The following is a 22,743-nucleotide window of genomic DNA, read 5'->3' on the forward strand; positions in this document are numbered from 1 at the left end:
CAATAACGGCATCGTTGGTAATAGGTATTTAACATGCAATTCACCGTGTCTCGTGACCAGTAATTTTCTCAATTTGTCCCCGCCCCTGTGTCCTCGACGAGCCGGTCCTGGTCCGGATTGGCCGTTTGCACGTCGTCCTGAAGGCTTGCGCTATCAAACGACTTCAAAAGGGTCGACTTTTCGATCAACGCGCGCGGGATATTTCAAATTACAAAGTTGCAAAGTTACACAAAAGTATGTCTTTATATATAGAGCTCGCCAGTTTTTAGTAGTTGGGTGCACGATCCTTTGTGGAGCCTTTTGGCTTGACGACGATGTTGTTGCCGTTGTTTGTCTCGGCCTGTGTACACACAGTGTGCGAAACTTTTCCATTACCGGATCAAATAAAAGTTTCTCTTTGACCATCGTCATGTCCGCGAGTCGGAAAGTTCTGTCGTTTGTCAGTGTCATCCGGGTTTTTTTTTGCTTGGGTTGGGAGGTCCTGGGCGGGGGTGTTTGGCAAACAATTTAATAATCCTTTATGGGGTTTATCGGCATGCCCAGGGGTTCAAAGTTCCCATATCGGCTTATTGGGATGGCCTTTTTTGTTGCTTGTTTCAAATTTCTATCTGGCACGATCTGAAGCCACAAAAGTTTGGATGTGTCCATCCGAGCAGATCTAATAACGTACAACATCATCGTTCACCGCTGATACCTGGATCATCTTTCAATCTGGTGAATGAATCCATGCAAAATGAGTAGAATCTCTGCACAAAACATTATGACGATCTGGGAATCGATTTTCGTAACTCCACATGGAACTAACCTCAATCCACCTAAAACCACATCGTTTGCCTGCTTAACCCGAGCGAGAGAGAGAGAGGGTCTGTAAGCCAAGATTTTTGTAGCCCCTCACATTATGGGATCAATTTCAACGGCCATCCGTTCCCGTTCACAGCACATCGCATCATATATTGCGTCGACGAGTCGTTGAGGATCATACAGCGATGAGGCACTATAAACTCTGATTTGCGGTTAGTTTAACCCGGCGCATAATTCTGCACTGATGCCGCCGCCAACAATCCAGTCGTGGGTGTTTGCGGTTGTTCTTGTGTTACGGGGGAGGGCGTGTTTTCCCTCTGATGTTTGTTTGCCCCCCGACCAGATCTCTAAACGATACGCGAGCGCGGTCTATTGATCCAGCAGTGCAAATATGGAATTATTATTATAGCTGTGTTTTTTCTCTCTCTGCTCGACTCAACGACGATGATTGCGGATTAAAGTGTTCCGTCCGTCGTCGCGCAGACACAGCTGATATTTACAAAGAACTTTGCAACTTGGATGATTGTTGAACCAGAGCAATCACACACACACCTGATTCAACGGAAGCACCTAGGCTCTTCGAGGAAGCACTTGGTCGATGACACGGCGGCCGGTGTGTCAACAGTCGATGCGCCAGCGAGATATACTGTACCAACACTGGAATTTTAGCCCCACCTCTCAAGAGGAACCATCGAGTTTGGTTCGGGGGAAAATTACCGTTGCTGATTTGCTTCATGGAAGCACTTGTTGGCCGTCTTAAACGATTGCCAAGTTCTGCTGAACGGGCTTCTTTTAATTGGTGGTAATTGTGCAGTTTTTGACCTGGTTCGAACGAAGAACCGGGGCTAATCCTTGGAAGCTTGTTGGTGGAACGAGGTTGTAATGGCGGGTAATCTTGTAATCGAGTCCTAGGCACAGAAGGTGCAGTATCGTTAATTAGCGTATTTACCTGACAATTGCTCGAAGTAAATAAAGCGCTAATAAAATAATGACTCTATTCAACTGTTGTTAAAACTTGGTTCAGTTATTTCAAATCTTGATGGTTTCCGTAATTTCTTATTTTTATATAACTTTTAAAATTAAACTGTATCGATACCCTTTGTTATTGTTCCAAGTTTAATACGTGACAGCTTTAGCCTTTTTGATTGGATCACATTACAGATATAGCGCCATCCACAAATAACGTAGCTTTGAGAAGGTTCCGGACTGCATTTGGAAAAAAATATGACGGAACAAGGTCTGGAATTTTTAATTTTCCAGTTAACAAAAAGTTATTTATTGTTTTGTTATTTAAATTTTTTTTAAAGCGTTTTTGAAATCATTCAAAATGTAGAAAAAAATGTTTTCTTTTCAAACAAAACTCCAGAATTTGTTCCATCACATTTAAAAAAGAAACAAATGTGTATGCGTTGTATTCTTATTTAACTTTTTGACATCCCACAAAATAGCAAGGAGACTTTTTTCTATTTTATGACAAAAAATGAATTCATATGATTTGTTGAAAATCAAATTAAAAAAATCAAGTTATCGAAAATCGGGAAAGTCTAGTCAGAAAAGCTTAGACATTCTCATGTACTTTATATTTGAAAAACTCTTTCAACTATTATTTTTAGAATTGCAAAAAAGGTTGTATGAAACTCGTTTCATAACTCTGTTTTTCAGCTAATCTTCATTTAGCAACCTGTTGTAAAAAGCACTATTCCCACAAGGTTTTCGCATTTTTTGATAATTTGAATTTTCATTAATTGATTTTATACATAGCTAATAAATGTATAAATTTTGCCAAAAAATAGAAAAAGTCTCCTTGCGCGACTTTTCCGGATTAAATGTAACAAAGTTAAATGGAAAATTTGTTTTTTTATTGAAAATAACCTTCTTATGAAAAATAAAGAAGTTAATGTATTGAACAGGACCAATTAAGAAAAAAATACACTCTGAAAAAATAATGTTTTGTATCGTACTTTAAAATTGAATTTCCGAAAATAATTGTCTTTCATGAAACATACTGTGTGTTAAAATTTAAAAAATATGTCTAATTTTACAACAAGAAGTGGTAAACTTTCATCATTTCACATTTTACTGGTTAAACAAAAAAGGTGTAATACTCAACCATTTAAAATTCAACTATTTTTTCATTGTGTAACTTATAAACTTGAATGATATAAAATTTAAGATTCAACGTTATGATTTAGACAATTACATTCAGGCTAAATAATATTGATGTCCCAATAATATGTACGTGATTTTCAGCTTTAACATGGCACTTAAATGTGTGCGAAAGTAAAACATAATTTATATGATACATCATGGTTTTTTTTGTGGAAGCATTTTAATCCTAGATAGGTCCATGTTTTATTCTTATATTTGCAATTGAAAAGGACTCCACAATTTTTTATAGTGTACATTTTTTAAGCAAGCCCCTTGACATTTAAAAAATGAAAAAAAAAAATGTTTCTTGAAAGAACAGCATTTTCTACAAATTGCATCTTGAACTTTGAAATTCTTTAAAAATTAAAAATTATTTATTATTTAATTTTTTTAGGCGATATCTCGCAAAGTCGATTTATTTTCAATTAAAAAATTTAAGAAAAGAGTTGAAAAGTTTTTTCACATAATATTACTGTTTTCCTTTTAAAAATATCTGCAAAAAATCGCTTTGCAAAAGTTTTTCTTTTGATGCCATTTGTTTGTTTTTAATCATTTCAATATAAGTTCCAGTTATTATTATTATTTGTACTTTTGGTCCAATTTTGAAAAAGCTTGATTTTTTCAGAATTTTTATTGTTTAAACTGTAAATTACAACACTGCCATCCCGTACCACAGACAACCGCAACCGTTGACAACTAATATTGCACGCGGTCTTTGAGGTGACACACTGGTGGCAAACAGCTCCGAACAGCCCGTATGTGGTCCGCCCGGAGAGATATCCGCGGTATTTGTCGGCGGAGGTTCTGGGATGCTGCTGCTGCTCCACCCAAGCAAACAAGAACACACACACACCCGCTGATTAATGTGATCAATTATTTGGTGGCTGACGGTGGTGGTGTGTTGGTTTTAGATATAATTTATTTCCAGTTTGAAAGTGCAATCATTAGTGGCAGGTAATGAATACCGTCTACCTGCCTTGTTCTGCGGCGGGGCCAAGCGGGGTAAATTGTACCGCTATACGCGCAAATCATTAGCCTTGCCGGAGGGGGCGGTTCGTCGCCACACATGCACAAGTAGGGTAATTTACTAATATTCCCCCCGGAGATGGGCTCTTCAAGTTCAAACACGCGCATCAGCGAACGGTGATTAATGCGTTGCAATTATAGTTCAATTAATGTGATAATTATGCATGACAGTTATGCACGCCGTGTTGGACATGCATGGGACAAGAGTTGGGGGGTTTGTGGTAGTGTCTATATGTCTGTGGAGCACGACGACAGTCGGTCAGCCAGACGGAGACCGGTCTTGATGATGGAGAGAGGGCAAATGAAAGAAAAACACTAGTAGGTCGTTATTTGCATTGGATCGATGATGGTATAAGCACTCGGTAATTATGGATTAATTCGTTCATTTTAGCCCGTCAGGTAGCGCTTCTGGCTGTGAACCCATTTGCGGGGAAATTATCCCAGACGACAGCACCGTGTGACTGTAACTTTACGAAGAATTAAAACAGTCTGCAGGGCAGGTATGATTAGGGCTATGAATTATGCATCGTTGACAGAATATGCTGTATTTTGTAGTTTGATAAACCTAATCCTTTTTGGCGATGACAGAGACGGTCGCGTGCCAAGACCCATAACTCACAGTTAAGGTAGCTCAAGCCCCAATTAGGTCAATTTGGACCAAGCCTTTAAAGCTGAGCGCTATAAATCTTAATCCTGTTATGTTTGCTCCGCTCACTTTTGCTAAAGAGTTAAAGAGATTACGCTCTTCACAGTCAGAGCCAGTATCATAATCGTGTTTAATCACCACCGAACTGCGCTCAGCTCCTGATTCCTAATTCTTGGCTCACGATTTTCGGCTTTCAGCGTCGCAGTCGATACTCAATTACCATCATCATCTGGGATTTGCAGAGTGCACATTATATGGTGCTGCAGCCGCGATTGCAGGACTGCATACATTCGACTAATGCGACTGAATTATATTTTATTATTCAAAATGTATCCCCCGAAAAAAATGGCATTATTCGCGCAGTCAGCTTTTTTTTTGTTCATATACGCGAATGTGTCGGCCGGGGATGTTTGATCGCCGTTCCTTCTTGCCATCTCGGAACTCGGAAGTGTATGCATTTTTCACCGCATGCATAATTTAATTGCAAATGCACTTTTACTGTTTTCCCGCCGCGCTGCTGCTCGATTCCCGGGCAGACGGTAATAACAAAATTCATGCCATTTCAATAACAAATTCTGTTAAAATAACAGAAATTGTTATGGAATATTCCTGAAAAGTCCATTTTTGCATAAGGGTTTAATAACAGTTTATGTTATCATAACAAAATTTGTTATTGGTCTGATATTGGTTGAAAGCTAAAACAACTTTGGAATAACATTTTTTGTTATGGAAGAATAACTCCAACTGTTATTGGGATGATCGGATTAGTTGTTAAAATAACAAAAAATAATAACAAAGATTTGTTCGAAGAATAATTGAAAATGTTATTAGTCTGTTATTACAATAACAATCCAATAACAAAAAAATCATAACGACGAATAACAAATCTTGTTATAAATAACATAAAATGTTATTGGCCTAGTATTTTCAAATATCAAAAAATGTTATTCCCAAGTTATTTCCGTCTGCTCGGGTTGGGAGGGGTGAAACGTTCTCGAGTGGGGTAGGGTAAAGTGGCCTATTTTTACTGAATGACCTTCAAAATATTAAAAATCATAGCAGAACTCGACAATTTTGAAGTTGACGTCAGTAAACGCTTCAGTTTCGTCAAGGTATGATAGATTTGGACTCCCTGAACACGCTCCAATCGATAGAATTGAATTCTAGTGGATTCCTTGCCAATAAATAAAATTGTAAATTTGGGTCTAAATGCTATGAAATCATCTTAACCAACCATGCGCACACCCTTATTTTTGCTACACCTTTAGAAGAACGTGGGTACGCAAATCTACAAATCTATCATGCCTTGACGAACTTGAACCGTTTATTGACATAAAATTATAAAAAATCGAGTTGTGTTATTTAGTAAAATCAAAATTGATGAAATAATTTTCAAAATGTAAATCAATTCAAAAATAGCACACCACCCCCTCCAATAAGCTCAAAGTCAGCAAGGGACGAAACTTGCCAACGAAACTAACGAACTTTAGAGCAAAATGTAGTCCCTGCAGACGACGACGACGACTTGTGCAGCAGTGTGATGGTGGTGGTGGCACGGTGATTTTGTGCCCCGTGTTGTGCCGGGAATTCCAAGAAGCAATATGCAATAAAATTGCTAGGAAAAGTTCAAAATTTGCATAGTACATAGCACCGAGCGTTGGCGAAGGTGGAGCTTAATGTTAGAGGAATAATGCACTCGCTCGGGAAGCTTTATTTTTTTTTTTTCGAAACTCGCTGGATTAATTCTACTAGCTTATCGGGGGAGTAAATTCAGCTTTACTCAGTCGAGATTCGATACTCACCCCGGTACAGGTTGGCCGTCTGCTCCCAGTGCCCCCGTTGGCTGCGCGTGTGGTGTTTGACTAGTCGTTCAAAGTTCTTGGTGGCTTTCACCTCCAGCTGGCTCTCCACCTGATTATCACAGCAGGGACCGCCACAAACGTTGCCTGAAAGAAAAAAAAGAGAAAATTGAAATTAATAAGATTGCAAAATTAATTCATCACTAATCCCGAGACGGTTTTGAGACTCCATTTGATGACAAACGGTGCAACTCCCTCAGTTCGTCTGACTCGAGGGAAGAAGGATAATTGTGACAAAAGCGGGACTAAGGAAGCATGAAAGCTCATTAGTGCTCGGGACGATTTCCCTCTCCCCCGACAGTTGCCTGCTTTTCACACAGATTTCGGAGCATTGTTGGTTGTATTTTTAGCGTAAAGTGTAATCCCACTGATGAGCGAGAGATAATTGGAGTGTGAGATTTTAATTACAAGTGCGCCCTTAATGAATTCATATTTTATTTCATTCCCAAACAAGCACAGAACAACACAACACCAAGTTATAACTCCACCGAGCTGTATGATTTTGTTGGCCAAAGCTCTCACCGAGACCATCAGTCCGAAGGATTATTTTTATCTCCTCCTGATGAAGATAACTCCCGTGTCAGATGACGTGCTAATCTTCAACTTTCCTTTTTTTCCGAACGGCTCCACTCGAAAATTTCGGGTACTTGACGGATAAAGTTTGCTTAAGATTCATCCCAGCGGCTTACGCCAACCAACCATGCTACTTTTTCTCCCGCAGTTTATTAGAAAGATAGCTGAGGATAAAAGTTGTTCGCTTCATTTCACAGCATCTCGAGTGCGTATTAGGGCGCTGTCGATAGCAGAGATATTGGGGATCAGGAAGCACTTTAGGGAGTGCGGGGGGATGATGATAAATAGCCGCGGTTTAGACTTCTTCTCAAGCGGAAGACCGGCGATGTTCGTCCCCCGTAATTGGGAAGGTCATTCTATCGAACAATCAATCTTTTCTGATGGCGATTTTGAAGTGTTTTCATTTGGTGGCATAATATTCGCACGGGTCATTTTGGATCGTCAATTATCTTGAACAGAATCTCGATTTCATCCTCAAAGTAGAAATAATGTGCAGATTTCCAAAAACTTCTACAAAACAATTTAAGCAAACTTTAAATCTTTTTCGGAATCCTAAGCTGTGCGACTAATTCTAAGATGTCATTTTCTGATCGATTTGATGTCTTCGGCAAAGTTTTAGGTATTGCTTAAAAACTTTCAGAAAAAAATGGTTTCACTCCAATAAACTTTACATATTTTTCAAATTGGAAAAACACAAAACCAAATCGCGCAAAATAACCAAAGACCGAGCCACGTAGCTTAGTGGTAACGCTTCCGCCTCGTAAGCGGTAGTCGGGGTTTAAATCCCGGCTCGGACCAACACAACTGGTGATCGTTTCTCTTCTGGATTCGATTGCTTAGTAAAGGGAAGGTAGTGTATCGTCACAAACTGGAATTTATCACGACACCTTAGGAAGGCGACCTATGGAATGTTAACATTAACCTTAACATGTTGACATTAGTTGAGTGAAAAACTGCCACTGAATCCGCTTTGTAAATACCGGCCCCGATACTCTTCAAGGGTGTTCCCCTCAGGAACTGGGAAAGATTTACTTTACAAAATTACCAAAAAAAAAAAAACCAACATAAACATTATTCATCTGATTTTTATTGCAACTTTCATTATATTTGTGAAATTACGATTGTTGAATTTAAATTCATTTTTTTATTTAATTTTTAAATATATTTTATTAGAAGGGGTTACACAAACTTTGTAAAAATGTGCAATTTATTTTTTTAAATTTTGTGCAATCTGAATTATAAATATTTGCTAAAGGATTTTTCGAAAATTATTCCTCCAATTTAATTAAAATTTCAACAAATATTTGATGAAAATTTTGACATAATTTACTCTTTTGAACCACATTTAAACCTGTTACGAAACGTGTTAAAATAGACATAAACTTAACCTTAATTTCCAGGAATTATAAAATCGCTTAAGTGAAGTCTTCAATTCCATCATTGCCATGATTTTTCGTTCAAAGATATAAATTTTGCGTCCCTATCAATATTTTGACAAAATTCCTTGTACAAGTTGTTTAGAATAGTGTCCTACACATGCTGATTCCTTTTGGTAACGATTATCCTTGCAAAGTTATGGAAATCGTCATTAATCAATGATTGCCAACTAGAACGTCAGTGATTGTAGCACAACATTATATAAATTTTGAAACACATTTGATTTAGATCAAAAGTTCCTTCAGTGGCTTCAAGAAGGCAACAACCGGCACATGCTGATTCATTTTGGTGCAGAAATTCGTAAAATTGAATTCAATACAGAGCATTTTAGAGTGATGATCAATTTTCTTTGAAAATGATCAACGGCTTCACCTTAAAGATGCGTCAAAGGGCCATTTTACATGATCATCCAAAATGGGTCCAAGGGCCACAAAAAATGACCTCGCGGGCCACGTTTGGCCCGCGGGCCTTACTTTGGTCACCCCTGGCCTAGGATAACATGTCTACAAAGTTTCATTGAAATCGGAGAGGGTCGGGTACAAAAGTTCCAGAAAAATTCCTGATTTGAGATGGAATTGCTCAGTTGAGATCTCTTAAAAAATACAGGTTTAGTAAATTATTTTTGTATTTTTTTTTAGAAGATTCATTTCACATCTTAGGCTATTTCCTCAAAAATTTTGAACGAAAAAAAAATCGTGACATCACCCTAAAATTAAACTTTTAAATTAAAAAATCGAACAATTTTATAGAAGTTGCGTGTATTTTTCTTCCAGGGTATTTTTTCAGAAAGCCCGTCCAATTTCCTACAAGTTTATCTTTGACCACTTTCTGATACGAAGCAATGGCCTCGAGATACAGTAATTTTTAAATTACGAGACACAAAAATATTTAAATAACATACGCCCTTCTCAAATGTCATTTTCGGGTTCAAAAGTACCAGAAAAAATCCTGATTTGAGCTGGAATTGCTCTAAAGTGTAACTTTTTTTTCTGAAAAGTTCTAAGCAATACCTATATAGGCCAATGTGCTTAAAACAGGCATGTTTCCCTTAAAGTCAACTTTAAATTTGATCATGTATTTGATTTCAAACACAGAGAAAATTTATCTGGAAAGGCTAAAAACTTAAAAAAAATGACAAACAGCAAAGGAAGAATATTTATCAAAAAAGTTTTACGAAAAGAGAAATTCTACAGAAACTAGGTTTGCTTTCTTTCTCATTGAAGTTCTTTGAGAAATCATTACAGAGTTTTTCCATCGTGTTTAATAACGGCTCACTTCAGTCGGTGAAAAAAACCCTAGAGAAGAAACAAATGTTTAAATTATTTCATCACTGGTACCAAGACAAAATAGGAAAAATATTTTAAAGAATGAGGGTCTTAGTGAAATTTTATGTCCAATTACTTTGTCATAGAACGCAAAAAGATCCAAGTTTCCTCTGAAAAGCTATTGGCAATTCGTATGAAAATTTTGTTTTTTTTTTCAAAGTTAGATTTGGTGCAAATATTAAATTTTGCTTATGAAGTTCAAAGGGCAAGTGTGGCCCTACTGAAATTTTAATACCTGGGTTTAGTTTTTGTCAAGGTAATCTATCTAATAAATTTACAATAATTTGTATTAATCTATTGGGACATTTTAAGATGAGTAGACAGAGAATTTACCCAACATGTGTTTTTTAAATTTCTTGCATAATAAAAAAATAAACACAGACAAATTCCATTAAAAGTATGAAAATTAAGTTTGCTTCCTTTCTTGCGTGAAATATCGATAGCACGATAGTCTTCATTCCAATAAAAAGTAAAAGTTCCAACCTCACGTGGAAACAGTCCACCACGCTGCCACCGCGTGGTAACCAGTTGAAACACTTCTTCATTTCCCGCCTCGCAAAGGACTCTTTTTCCATTCTACCCCAAAATAGCACCAAGAATGGCAACTTTTTTCAATTGCCCCCTCTTTAGGCGCTTTCACCGGAACTTTCAATGGGTGGATACTTCAGCCCCATTCACCCATTCATCACTTCTTTTTTTTCTCCCCGTTGCGATTCTGAGAGGTGTGTGTGTGTGTGCGAGACTTTTTTTCCCACAGATTTCAAGATTGCAGCATAAGAATGAATGAATGAATGCGGCGGGGGTGGAAATAATTTAAGTGCTTTGGGGGTGCAGCTGCTGCGGTAAGCCTCCGGCTTAGCTTCCGTACTTCCGAATGCTGGCTGCTGCACTTCAGACTTCATCTCCATCAGCACCACAGCAGATGCCAATGAAAAGCGTCTGCGGTGGCGGCTCGGGCCTGAACGGGCCAATGAATGCAATCAACCTCCCCTCTCTATCTCTTTTTGAGTGAGGTGTGGTGAAATTAATGCAGCCACTTAGCATATAGACTAGTGTGCGGTGTCTGCCACCACCACCGGGGCTGAAGTCTGCCAGGTCGGGAATGGCCCAGTTCTGGAGGTGCATCCTGGGGTTCAACCCTTTGGGCGCTACGGTGTGCACAGTGTGGTATGATGGTGGCTTGTCGAGCTGATAATGTCAACATACACACACGTATATACTCACCGGAGGTGAAGTGAGAAAATGAGGACATACACAGAGCATCAGGTAGTTGTGCAGCCCGGTAATGATGGTGCCGCTGAACACATGATGAAGGTGATATAAATTAAATCTTGCAAGCGGTATTCATTAGGGGTTGCTCGATGCTTAGTACGGAGACTAATTAAAGTCATGTTGAAACAACGTCACAAACTTCCATAAATAAAGATGAATTTGAAAATCATAATCTGAAAAAAGATTTGATTAAAACTGCACCAGGATAACGATCTCAATGGTTATGACTTCCACTTCCAGCAAACGGTCAGCTCAACCATTACTTATCAGCGAGTGCTCGGGAGGAGAGTGCACTAAACTTCACTTCCAGCCAGCCAGGCCAAATTACTTCTAGTTGCATTATACTTGATTAGCGAGCTGAATTCCGCAAAAAAGGGAGAGGAAAATCTGCTCGCCTTTCTACAAATTGCACGAGCTACGGTGGTGCAAAAAGACAAGAAGTTTATATCTCTCGGTGTGCTCGAGGTCTAGGCCAGATCTTACACAGATCCAGACAGCTAGCAGCAGTGGTAGTCGTCGAGTGTTGGTTAGACTTGTGGAAAGAAGCACTATCTCAATTTCGCTTCGCCAGCGCGCTATCTTGTGGGGGTTGGGGGAAAGCTTTTCAACGCTGGTATAAATCCGACTAAATCCGCTCCAACCCCGGTAAAAATTAGCGTTTATAGTAGAATGCATTCCCTTGAATTACAGTGGCGGGGAGAAGGGAAGTTGTGAGTTGTGAGGAGGCAAATTATTGAGATGTACCCCCATTTCGTAGAATTAATCTTTCAGAGCACGTTCTTCTACCCTTTTGGATGGCTGCTGCTACCTTTGCTGTTCGTTGCAAAAATATGTCCCATATTGTAATTTACGACTGTTTCATTAGAGAAATGCTCTCACCTGCAGCGCAGGACCCTCCCACGTTCCGACCTTGCATGATAAATGCTGGTTCGATCCCGGCGAGTCCAGTTTTCTGCAAGTCCGACCAACCCTTGATTACGGGGAGGAGCGAGGAGAGCTGTCTGGTTTATGTATTTATTAGTCTAATCGGTAGATATGCCAGATGCACCAGAAATTACATGTTATAAATTTTCATGTGCTTTGTACCCCGACGTATCGGAGTATTGAGTCGTTTACCCTAATGAATCCCATTTGTTGAAACTGGGATTCGATTGCTACCAGCACGAAGGCAATTTAACGAAGATATACGTTGGATGATCGATTGGACCATCAGTTACTTTGCCAATGTGGTACGATTCGGGCAATCAGATAAATGTAAGAAACACAATTTGAGGCACTAGACTCGTTTGCAAAGTTATTGTAACACACAGGTGGAGAACTTCTCAGTCGAAACTTTTATTTTCTCTGCAACGATATACCTGAGCAGCTCGTCTGGGAAGAATCGTTTCTTCTATCAACGTCAGCTGTATGTTACACAAAGGATTCTGGTTAGCAAGAGAACCTCAAAGGTATTGTGCATAAAAATTGGCAAAAATGTCCCCAAAAACGTTTCATTCAATCAATATGCATTTTAAAAAAACTGAAACAATTTTGTCAAGTAGCACTTTTCCCCTAAACCATTTGAATTTCTTTCTGCTTCTGGCTGGAGAGCTTTAAAGGGCTGCTACCCCCTCACTCTCAACCTCCTCTCATAGTTGTTTTTCGCCCAACAATGGCAACCGTTTTTGTTCGCCACGACGACGCACGTGCAATCTCTCGAGTTTCCTGACAAACACACACACAAACCGAATCACTCCATCTGAAGTGTACGACGCTGTACAGCACTACTCGGAATCGGAGGAAAAAATAACAAGCTCCAGGCTTGCCACCGAGCTTAAAAGTAAGGCAAATGCAAACCTTTTCCTTGGCTTACATACAGTAAAAAAAATCATGGTAATATTACATCTAATTTTGTTTTGTTAAAATTTGCATGTTATCCCTCTTTCACACACAAATTCAGATAAAGTTGAATCGAAAAAAGATAATCACTTTCTTACTGTGAAGCCAGTCTGGCTGATATTACAAAAGCTAAATTTACAGCCACCAGCTTCGAATGCCGAAGAAAAGATGACATTCAATTTCCGCATGACTAGAGGACCATTAGTGAAATTATTTTCCCAATTACTCACCCCAGCTCTCGAGGAGGCCCATCGGTGTGTAGTGTGCTTTCGATCTTTCGCCTTTTTCCCTCCCTACTTTACGAGAAGCTTATCTAAAGCTAGCGTGCACGAAAAAAGGGCCAGGAAAAAAGCTTTTCGAGCAACAAAAAATCAATTCCACTTGGAGCTTTTTTTTCGCTTCTCTCTCTCAATCTCATTGCTAAATGGTACACGCGCGCGACTTCTGTCTGTCAGTGGCAGAAAAGTTTTCAACCGGAAGAGGACATTCCGATTTAATTCTTAAACGTCCTGCGTGATGGATCGCGTCCCCTCTGGTGACAGTTGCGATATTAACTGTCAGCTGGGTTGGAGTTTTTCTTGAAGTTGGTGTCGTAAACGCTTCCATTTCATCAAGGTATGATAGATTTGGCCACTTTGAACACGCTACAGTTGGCAGAATTGAATTTTAGTGAATTCCCTGTCAATAAATAAAATTGTAAATTTGAAAATAAATTCTATGGAATCATCTTAAGCAACCATGCGCACCCACATGGTGCTTCAGATGATTCCATAACATGTCTACTCGAAATATACAATTTTATTTATTGGCCGGGAATTCACTCAAATGCAATTATGTTGATTGAAGCGTGTTCAAAAAGTCCAAATCTATCATACCTTGACGAAACTAAAGAGTTAACAGACCTCAGCTTAAAAAATGTTTAGTTTTGCAGTCAAAAAAAAGTTGCTCCACATCGTTAATTCCTCACAAGCAAGCACTGCTCAGCATCCACCATTAAAATGAAATTTAACTCCACCGGAATTTTTCATAACTCTAAATTGCTGTAAATTCCAAGTTCCACTAACGACCCCCCAGTCCAGGCACTCGCGAGCTCACTTTTAATTTGAAGCTATCTATTTCCACGTTCTGTGTGTTTTTTCAGCCAAGCTTTCCAAACCAGAGGAAAATCACGTTGTACGATTTCCCCGTATAGTCCTGAGCGGGATGAAAATTCATGGGGCTTGTGGAAACCAAACAAGAAAAAAAATCGGGGGCAAAAAGGTGCGCCGTAAAATTACTGCTCGACCTGGTCCCGGTGGTTCCCCGGGGGAGCACACAAAAATGGGTTGAATTATACTATCCTGCTCGTCGTATATCGATGATGGGGACTAAACTCAGCCGGGCATAACGAGATATGCGATGGGAAAATTTGCTGCCTTTGTTGGTTTTCAGTTTTCCGTTTTTTTTTTGTTTCGGTTGTTGAATCTGGTACGGTAAACAAAGTTTATTTTGAATAAAGTATGCAGCGCCTCCATAGTTGTAATTTTCTCAAATGAAATTTACAGTTCTGCACAAGCTTGTAATTTCTCGTGTTGAAACAAAGGATGATGACCATAAAAGGGAAGTTTTTACAATGTGAACATTTTAACCACCACCACCACAAAAAAGATTGTAGACAAGTGGTCTATTCTGGTTTTGCTGCAAAGGGTAGTTACTTTTGTTGCCAAAGCTTCTTTTTTTTCGCTGGCCCATTTTTTGACACTCGTAGATCTTCTGCTTTCAACAAGCCCCCGGAATGAAACCGGCCAAAAACCGTCCCCGGGACAAATGGTTGCAATGGTCTGCCGAGCTGGTGAAAATTTATAACGTGCTTCTTCTGTGTGTCTTCGTTGGTGGTCCCCACAGGACACAGTTCCGATTGCACGCTGGGCGGGACGCGATAAAACTTGGAGGAAACAAGCCTTTGCTGAAAGCTTTATGAGACGTGGAAATTATTCCCGTGCACCGAGCTGTGCTGCACTTTTGGTCGGAAAATCTTCTTTCGAGTGTTTTTCACCAAGAAAAAGACTACACTCTTGAGCGGGATTATTAATTTTCCTCACTAAATCGCAAGCATCCTGTTTACGGGTATCACACTCGGATGTTCAGCTTTGTATTGCAGCAGCCAAGTCATGGTGGCGTCATCATTTTGTCTCGTCCTCTTCCGATATGACAGGGGACAGAGCGGAAAAACAGAAATTAATCATACTAATTAGCAAACAGATGTGCTGATATTAATTACTGGCAGCCTTGCCGCTTGAGTCGACTTGCTTCGAGGCGATAAAACTGTGGTGGTGGTGGAAACTTGGGAATGTCAGACTAAACAAGATGGTGTTCTGGAGTTGGCGCGTGACTCCCTACCCTTACACTCCATGAAAACTAAGAGGATTAGCAGGACTGAGCGCGCTCTTTTCTATTCCGGGGCTGGAAGTGGCAAAGCACATCAAAAGAGTGAAAAGCTGGTGGGAATCTGTTTTGCATGGCAGCAAAAAGGTTCGAATTCATCATTTATTATATGCACACCATACTAGGAAGGGATAATAACTGGATGTTGTGATCATCACATAATTACATTAATCTTCATTTCTGTAAACCATTGTATTGCATTTAATTTAAATTGAAAAATATCTAACGATTTTTACCGACAATTGATACTCATAATAAACGATCAAATTTCCATTTCCAAATAAAATCACCAATCAGTGAATCCAAATTTGTTTATTCAACGTTGAGTAAAATCACCAATTAATAATTCGATTACCACGCAAAAGTTGAACAAAAATTCAGCATAAAAACAATCCCATTTTTTCACCACCAGAGCTCGTTATAACATGATTAACAGAATCCCATTTAACAAACCAATTACCGGCCATTTTTTCGCTGCATTCAGCCCGAACAAAACGGGGTTCGTGAAATCAGTCTCTACTCGCGCTCGATTCATTTATCACCAACCGATTCACCATTCTGCGCTGTTCAGTGACCCCCGGAGGAGCAGGGTTGCCAAATTAATTAGTAACTTCTGGTACATTCGTTTTTTTTTGATTCAGATTCAAAATATTTTATTTTTGAAAAATTGCAAATTTCGTGAAATTTAGTTCTGAAGAAAAAATGGCTTTGAACACGTTCCAATGGGAAAAAAAATCACTTCGAAGCAGTACGAAACCTAACAAATTTCGGGTATAAATACTATGATTCGAATCTAAGAAGCCAGGCGTCTCCATGGCTTGATTCAAAGAAGAAGAGATTTAATGGAAAGCACTTGTACCCGAAATTTACAATTTTATTTATTGGAGCGGGTACAGGGAGCCCAAATCAATCATACCTTGACGAAACTGAACCGTTTACTGTTATCAACTTGAAAATTGAAAGATAAAAACTTTTAAATGTTGAGTTTTGTGAAACGTTGTCCTGGCAACCCTGTTCAGGTGTGTGATGTGTTCGCTGCATAAAAGGATGTGCACGGGGCGAAGGTGGGTGGCTCCAGCAGGACCAAAGGTCAGCGACACACGCATTTTTCGACTGATTACCTTCGGCGTTCGCTTTTTGAAGTTTTACGAGTTGGCCGGTCGGCACACATAAATTCATCCCCCGATGATGATGCAAGTGAAATGAGGCAGTGATGCGCGAACGGACGACGGACTTCAGCGCTTGGACAGGTACAACCGCTGCTGCACTCAATTAAGCCAAATGTGAAACGGTTTTTACTGTCGTGAAAAGCGGGGAGTGATTATTGCGTTGTTGTCGCGCGCTGCCCTGGCGGTCCCGAGTAGTCGAGTGTTTGCGATAATGAAGACAGCTAAAATGCTGGACCTCGTTGATGCATCCGGCCAAAGTCGGCGAGGGATTGGGATTTTCAATTGTCGATTACGAGCGATGCGATGACAACGACGCAACGGTGCTAATTAGTTTGGAAGTCATCTGCATGCTAATTGCTGTCATCAGCAAATCCGAGCGGTTTAGAGCCGATCTTTCCAGAAGCATTCAACGGGTTTCTATCAAAATAGGTCAGCAAATATGGTCTGCTTGAACGGGTCTTGTTTCACAGTTTGACAAATATTGGTACAGCTCGGTACAAGCACGATGTTGCAACTTGCTGAAAAGACTGTCTGTAACTGTAACTTCTTCAATGGACTTTTTTCATCTCTCACACCTACTCCAAGTGTCTTTTTTAACTTTCTAAGACTTCCAACCTTAACACCTCGCTGCTACTGCTGCTGCTGCAGAAGTCGAAGAAGCCTGCAGAGCGAGGATCGTGACAGATTTATAGTCTGTGGGAGATTCTAGCTCTCCTACGCTGGCTCCACACCGGGCACGTCCCGCCAAGTCGCTGCATATTAGTCCAAATTAGGAGGATGATTTATTCCCAGCTCGTCTGCCACTAGTTAAGGGGCGGCGGGGCTGTTGCCTGAAGTTAGGATTAATCAAGGAGCGCAACTTTCCGAGAGCAAACGCTAATGAGCGACCCGGCGAAGAACTGATTTGCCCCAAGCACGGCATCGCCGTCATCTTCAGCGCCAGGAAAGGAGGCGTTAATGTACTTTCGCATGATGGTAACAAGTACCCCTAGGAGGTGTAGGTAGGTAGGATGCTGCCCACACTCACCAAAGTCCGGAGCGGGGGCAAACCTTCTTCGAAGTCATGCAGTCGAGCTTTTCTGGAAGCACAGGTTGCGCTAAAAGCCTTTCATAAACTCACATATTAATAAAATATACGGATAAATTGCCTCTTCATCAAGATTGCATCATGAAAGCAAAGTGCTGCTGCAGTCTATGAAAGGCTCTTCTCCTGGTGTTCCGAATGCAGGCAGACCTTCTTCGCCAGGCGTTCGTTTCTTCGAATCTGGCAGAAGAGAAAGCCGCATACAATGACGACGACCCCAACAAAGTGATTCTGTGAAAATTGCAATCAATAGTGCACCTCTATGCATATATGCATCATCGCCATCAGAACCCGAACCCGGTTCTCTTGTCTTCTGCGCTGGAAGCCCCACGTGGAGAGTCTATATGGGCGAAGTCTATTATCACTGTATCGTAGAGAGAGCACTCCCACGTTCGACGCACTCATAAGCATACAATTTGTTGACATGGCTTTTAATTAATTGATATAAAAGCGTCAGCAGAGCAGACCGCATCCGATTTTGTGTTTACCCAATTGAGCCATACCATCTGGTGCTGGTTCGATTTGTTTGATGTGCAGAGCATCCACGTGCGTTCTCGCCAAATAACCCGGCAGGCATACAGCACTCTGCATTCGACGAGCGCAGAGTCCCGATGAAATGCAAATCAAGCGAATGATTCCGCTGTAATCAAATAACCAGCATGTTTACCGTATCAACCCCCTCGTTGATTGACGATGATTTGTCCGTATAGTTTTGCAACCGACACGCTGATAGTGCAATATTCTGATTTGATCAGGCGTGCAATTGTGCTGATAGTGTGCAAACATTGTTTGTTCCTTTCCTAGCCAAAATGATAAGCTTGTGGATGCAAATGTATTGGATCTTTATTGTTTGAAAAAGTAAAAAAAAAGTTTTGAAACAAACTATCAACATAATTCTTATAAGTTCGATACACAACTTCAATACAACTCTAAATAGTTAAAAAATCATGGTAATATTAGATCTCGGAATGAGTACATTTTTTATGTCAGAATAAACTTTTCGTTGTAAAGCCCCTTTTTCACTTTAACACAATCGCGTTAAAATTGGGACATTTATGCGATCAGCGGCAGTAAATAGCTTTTAAAATTTAAAACTTATGTACTTTGTTTTGCTCCGTGTTGAAATAAACCACAATTATGATTCAAATGTGATTTTGATTAAATAAATTTTTAATAAATACATTTATTTTCTTTTTCTTACATTTCACAAAAATAATATTTTTCAAATTATATTTTAACAACATTTAAGTCACTATTGCAGCAGCAAATTGGAACTATAGTCTAATAAAGGACAGCATTTAATTTGGAAATTGCAGTACTTTTTTGTGTTATGTAGTTGCAAATATTTTTTTGAAATTTATGTTCCTCGACTGTGACCCAAAGCAAAAATAATTGAAATAAAAAAGTATAAAAAATTAAATGACGAGTTATTGTTTTGAACATTTCAATCAAAAAGGTGTTTTAAAATGCGTAAAACAACTGTCCAGTTGTTCTGCAATGATTAGTTTCCAAAATATCTTTTAAATATTGACGAAAAACATTTTTCATTGGAATTTCATCAAAATTCAATATGCTTTTAAAACGAACTCAAACATGCTAAAAATGATTGTCAAAATAGAAAATTTCAATTTAGGTTGTTGTCAGATAAAATTTCTATTTTCATGAAAATGTTTAAAACATTTTTTTGCCCCCTGATTTTCCGGACTAAATTTGAAGGGGGGCTTTGCGGCATAAATATTTGCAATGGCCTTACTGTTTCAACCAAAATCATTCACAAATATCAAAACATTCTGCAAAAAAATATATATACATGATATAATACCAAATCTTTCAAGAATATACAAAATTAGAAAATAATAATTAGAGAACTATGGCATTTTTCGCAACTCTCTAAATTTTCAACATTTTTCATTATTCAGCAGAATTTGGTCCGGGGATGGACACACCATGTGGTACATCGAAATATCACAATAATTGAAAAACATGAATTGAACAAATAAGCGAACCCAAACATGCAAAACATCTTCATTAATGCATCAAGAACGCATTTAAAATTGTTTTTATTGTTGATTAAGACTTCTAATTCCCTTGAAATGTTGTTTTTTTTTAAGAAAAAAAAATAACTTTTAATTTTTTTAAATACATTTTCTGGATAAGTACAGCTTTTTAGAATATATCGAAAATTTTACCAAGAAAATACTTAAAAATTCTTTTTTTTTGCAATTTCGTTATGAATCTACTTAATTTTTTTGACATTCTCGAATGACGAAATGGTCTACTTTTCATCGCCAAAAATAGCATCGACCACCCTAACGGAATTTGAAAATTGTCCAAATATATGTTTTTCCGTGTAATTTTTCCCGCTGAATCTGAATCAGCCCTCAGAATTGAGCCAAAGTATCGTAAAATCGATTTTTGGTCATAATTTTATAATAAATGATAATTTTACATGGAAACCCAAAAATGACCAAAAACGACGATTTTTCGATACTTTGGCTCAATTCTGAAGGCTGATTCAGATTCAGCGGGAAAGATTACACGGAAAAACATATATTTGGACAATTTTCGAATTTTGTTAGGGTGGTCCCATATGGTTTTCTCTTGAAAATTAGACTTTTTCAAATAAAGATATCTCGAGTTTAAAGAAAAACACCTCTGAGATTTATTCAGCGTTTGTAGTGCTAGATCTCCTCGTTCAAAAGCAACCTGGTGCATAAAATTTGGCTTGCACCTTTTCGAGAAATTTATGTTTTAAATTTGCATCTTTTTTACCTTCAAATAGCTGTAACTATTGACCCTTAAGTCCAAATTCAGTCCAAAAATGTTCATTTTTTCAAGCTCTAAAAGTGCTCTTAATACCACTTTTCTTTAAAACTTAACCCTGAATTGCCACGTTCAACAAACTGATTTTTGAAGGTTTGCTCAGATGCTTTCAAATTTGGTCGTAGAAGGCGTAGAACACGAGATAAAATTTTGGTGTCTTCGAGCCCAACAACTTTCTAGAAGCCAAAAAAGTCCCAAAAATATTCCTGTAAAGTTAGATTTTCAAAATCACCCTAATAGTGAACCACCCTAATTTTCAACCAAACCAAAAGTTGCCCCTTTCCATTTGCAACAACTCTTCTCAAGACACCAAAGCTACAAAACTTCACAATTTTCCAGAAATCCATTTTTCACTTAATTTTGCGATCTGGACCACTGTGCAATGTTTGCAAAATCGTAAGAAATGTTGATGATTTCGGAAAAATACAACAGTGTTTACGAATTCAAGAACATGGCGTTGCCGGATTTGCTTAAAGTATTTCTATACGTGTAGGCATCGTTTTGAAATTCTCAAAACATTTATTCCAAAATATGAAAAATCATAATACTATATATTCATTCTAAACATTGAAAATTGGATTAGAAGTTTCCTGGATATCGTCAATTAAAAACTAACTTAATTTTATTGCAAATGCAATTTAACGTTAACGGAACATTCACAATAAAAAAAACTGAAAAAATGCCAAAAAAATGCTGCGGTATGAAATTTTGGAATTCCACTCCTTTTACCACGCTTGCCCACAGAAGGACAGGCCTCAACCATGAGAGTGACGGCCAGTGAGGGACCCCCGGTCGCATACATTTCGCATTCATATTTCGCCTCCATTAAACCGAGCGATATGCATGCAGGCAAGCCTGCAAGTAAGGTTGGCTGGTAATGTTCGAACAACAACAACAACAACTGACATATGAAGAAGTAACCGAAACCTGAAACCCACCGCCGGTTCAAGTTTCGCCGAAATGACGACGACGACGACCAGCCCAAGACGGCTCGGCTGTGTGATGAACAAATGTTCTTTTCAAATCGATTTTCAGCGTCCCTAGGTGTGCCTTCCGTCCGGGACCTCGGCGGGGCCATAAATTACTGCGTGGCGTATGCATACGACGCACTTGGGGCGCGAATTCCGCGCAAATTCGCGATAGAACGCGACTGCATCGAAACACCTGGGGAGGCTTAATTGGAAAATTTTTGTTCGATTACCCACTGCCAAGCCATGCCATCTGCTGCTGCTGCTGTCTTGCCGACGGTTTCGCGAGGTTTTTGGGATTTTGCGCGGGGACCGTCGCGTTCAAGTCGCGGAGGTAATGAGCAGCAGAGGGCGGGAGTCTGTGTCTGCGTTGAGTGTGGAAAATAAAAGAAGCGCGAAGAAAAATTGCACTTCAAAAGAGGGAACATAAATTTCAGTGTGTTTTGACGCGCAAACGCGGAGATGTGTCGTTGTTTGGAGAAAAGCTCTGGTTCAAGGGGGGTTAGGGTGATTCTCGGTAGAAACAGTTTTTAAACTCAACCGAATTTATGGTTTAGAACTTGGTTTATGATCAAGTAGGTTTATATTTTTATTTTCTGATGGATCACCCTAACATTCCACGAGAAAGCGTAGAAAGGCCACGTACCTTCCGTTGTAGTCGTCACATCTCACACATGAGACGGTTCTGTAAGCAGCCAACCCTTTCAACGAAACTCTCCCATATACGTGTGGGATGAATGGTGTTTACACCCGGAGCCCATTCTATCAACAACGGCGACAATTTGTTTGCTTTTAATTACAAAGAAATATTGTGCCAAACCTCGAGGGAGGGATAACCCTTTCGACGCGAATCTCGTCGTCGTGAATTTCGCGTATACCTTTTGTTTCGATAGTGGTGTCACGAAAGTGGCAATAATGGGCGCGTTATTTTGCTACAACAATCAACCCGTTTGCGCGAAAGCGTTTTTTAATCCGCGATAATCAGCTGAAACTGCACGTTGGCTGCTGCAGTTTTGTTGCAACAGTTAGAATCGGAACGAAACTAACAGAAAAACACGCTTGTTTGCGCCAGTTGACAAATAAAACATGTGGTTTAGCAATTTTTGCGACCCGCGCGCAGAACGTGTTTAATTTCAGCTCAATTCTTGCCGATGGCCGCGGGGGTAATTAATTTTTTGCTGCTGAATCACTCACATTTGAACCATAAAACGTCACCCAGACGCACACGTACACACGTACACAGTAGGATGTAACTAAAATGACTTTTGGCAAATATGAGCTTGATTGGACGTGAAAAGAGCTGGCACTCC

At 39.4% G+C, this 22,743-nt stretch overlaps 1 protein-coding gene across 2 annotated transcripts in view; it reads right to left on the bottom strand.

Moving 5' to 3' along the window:
• The window catches only part of LOC120423004 (division abnormally delayed protein), a 143,457-nt gene that overhangs the window by 33,061 nt on the left and 87,653 nt on the right, over positions 1–22,743 (bottom strand). For both annotated transcript variants that reach the window (XM_039586627.2, XM_039586626.2), the window contains exon 2: positions 6,424–6,567. In XM_039586627.2, the coding sequence (XP_039442561.1) occupies positions 6,424–6,567 (144 nt within the window). The remainder of the gene's footprint in view (positions 1–6,423; positions 6,568–22,743) is intronic.

The sequence above is a fragment of the Culex pipiens genome, chromosome 3, assembly GCF_016801865.2.
Source record: "Culex pipiens pallens isolate TS chromosome 3, TS_CPP_V2, whole genome shotgun sequence".
Classification (NCBI taxonomy): domain Eukaryota; kingdom Metazoa; phylum Arthropoda; class Insecta; order Diptera; family Culicidae; genus Culex; species Culex pipiens.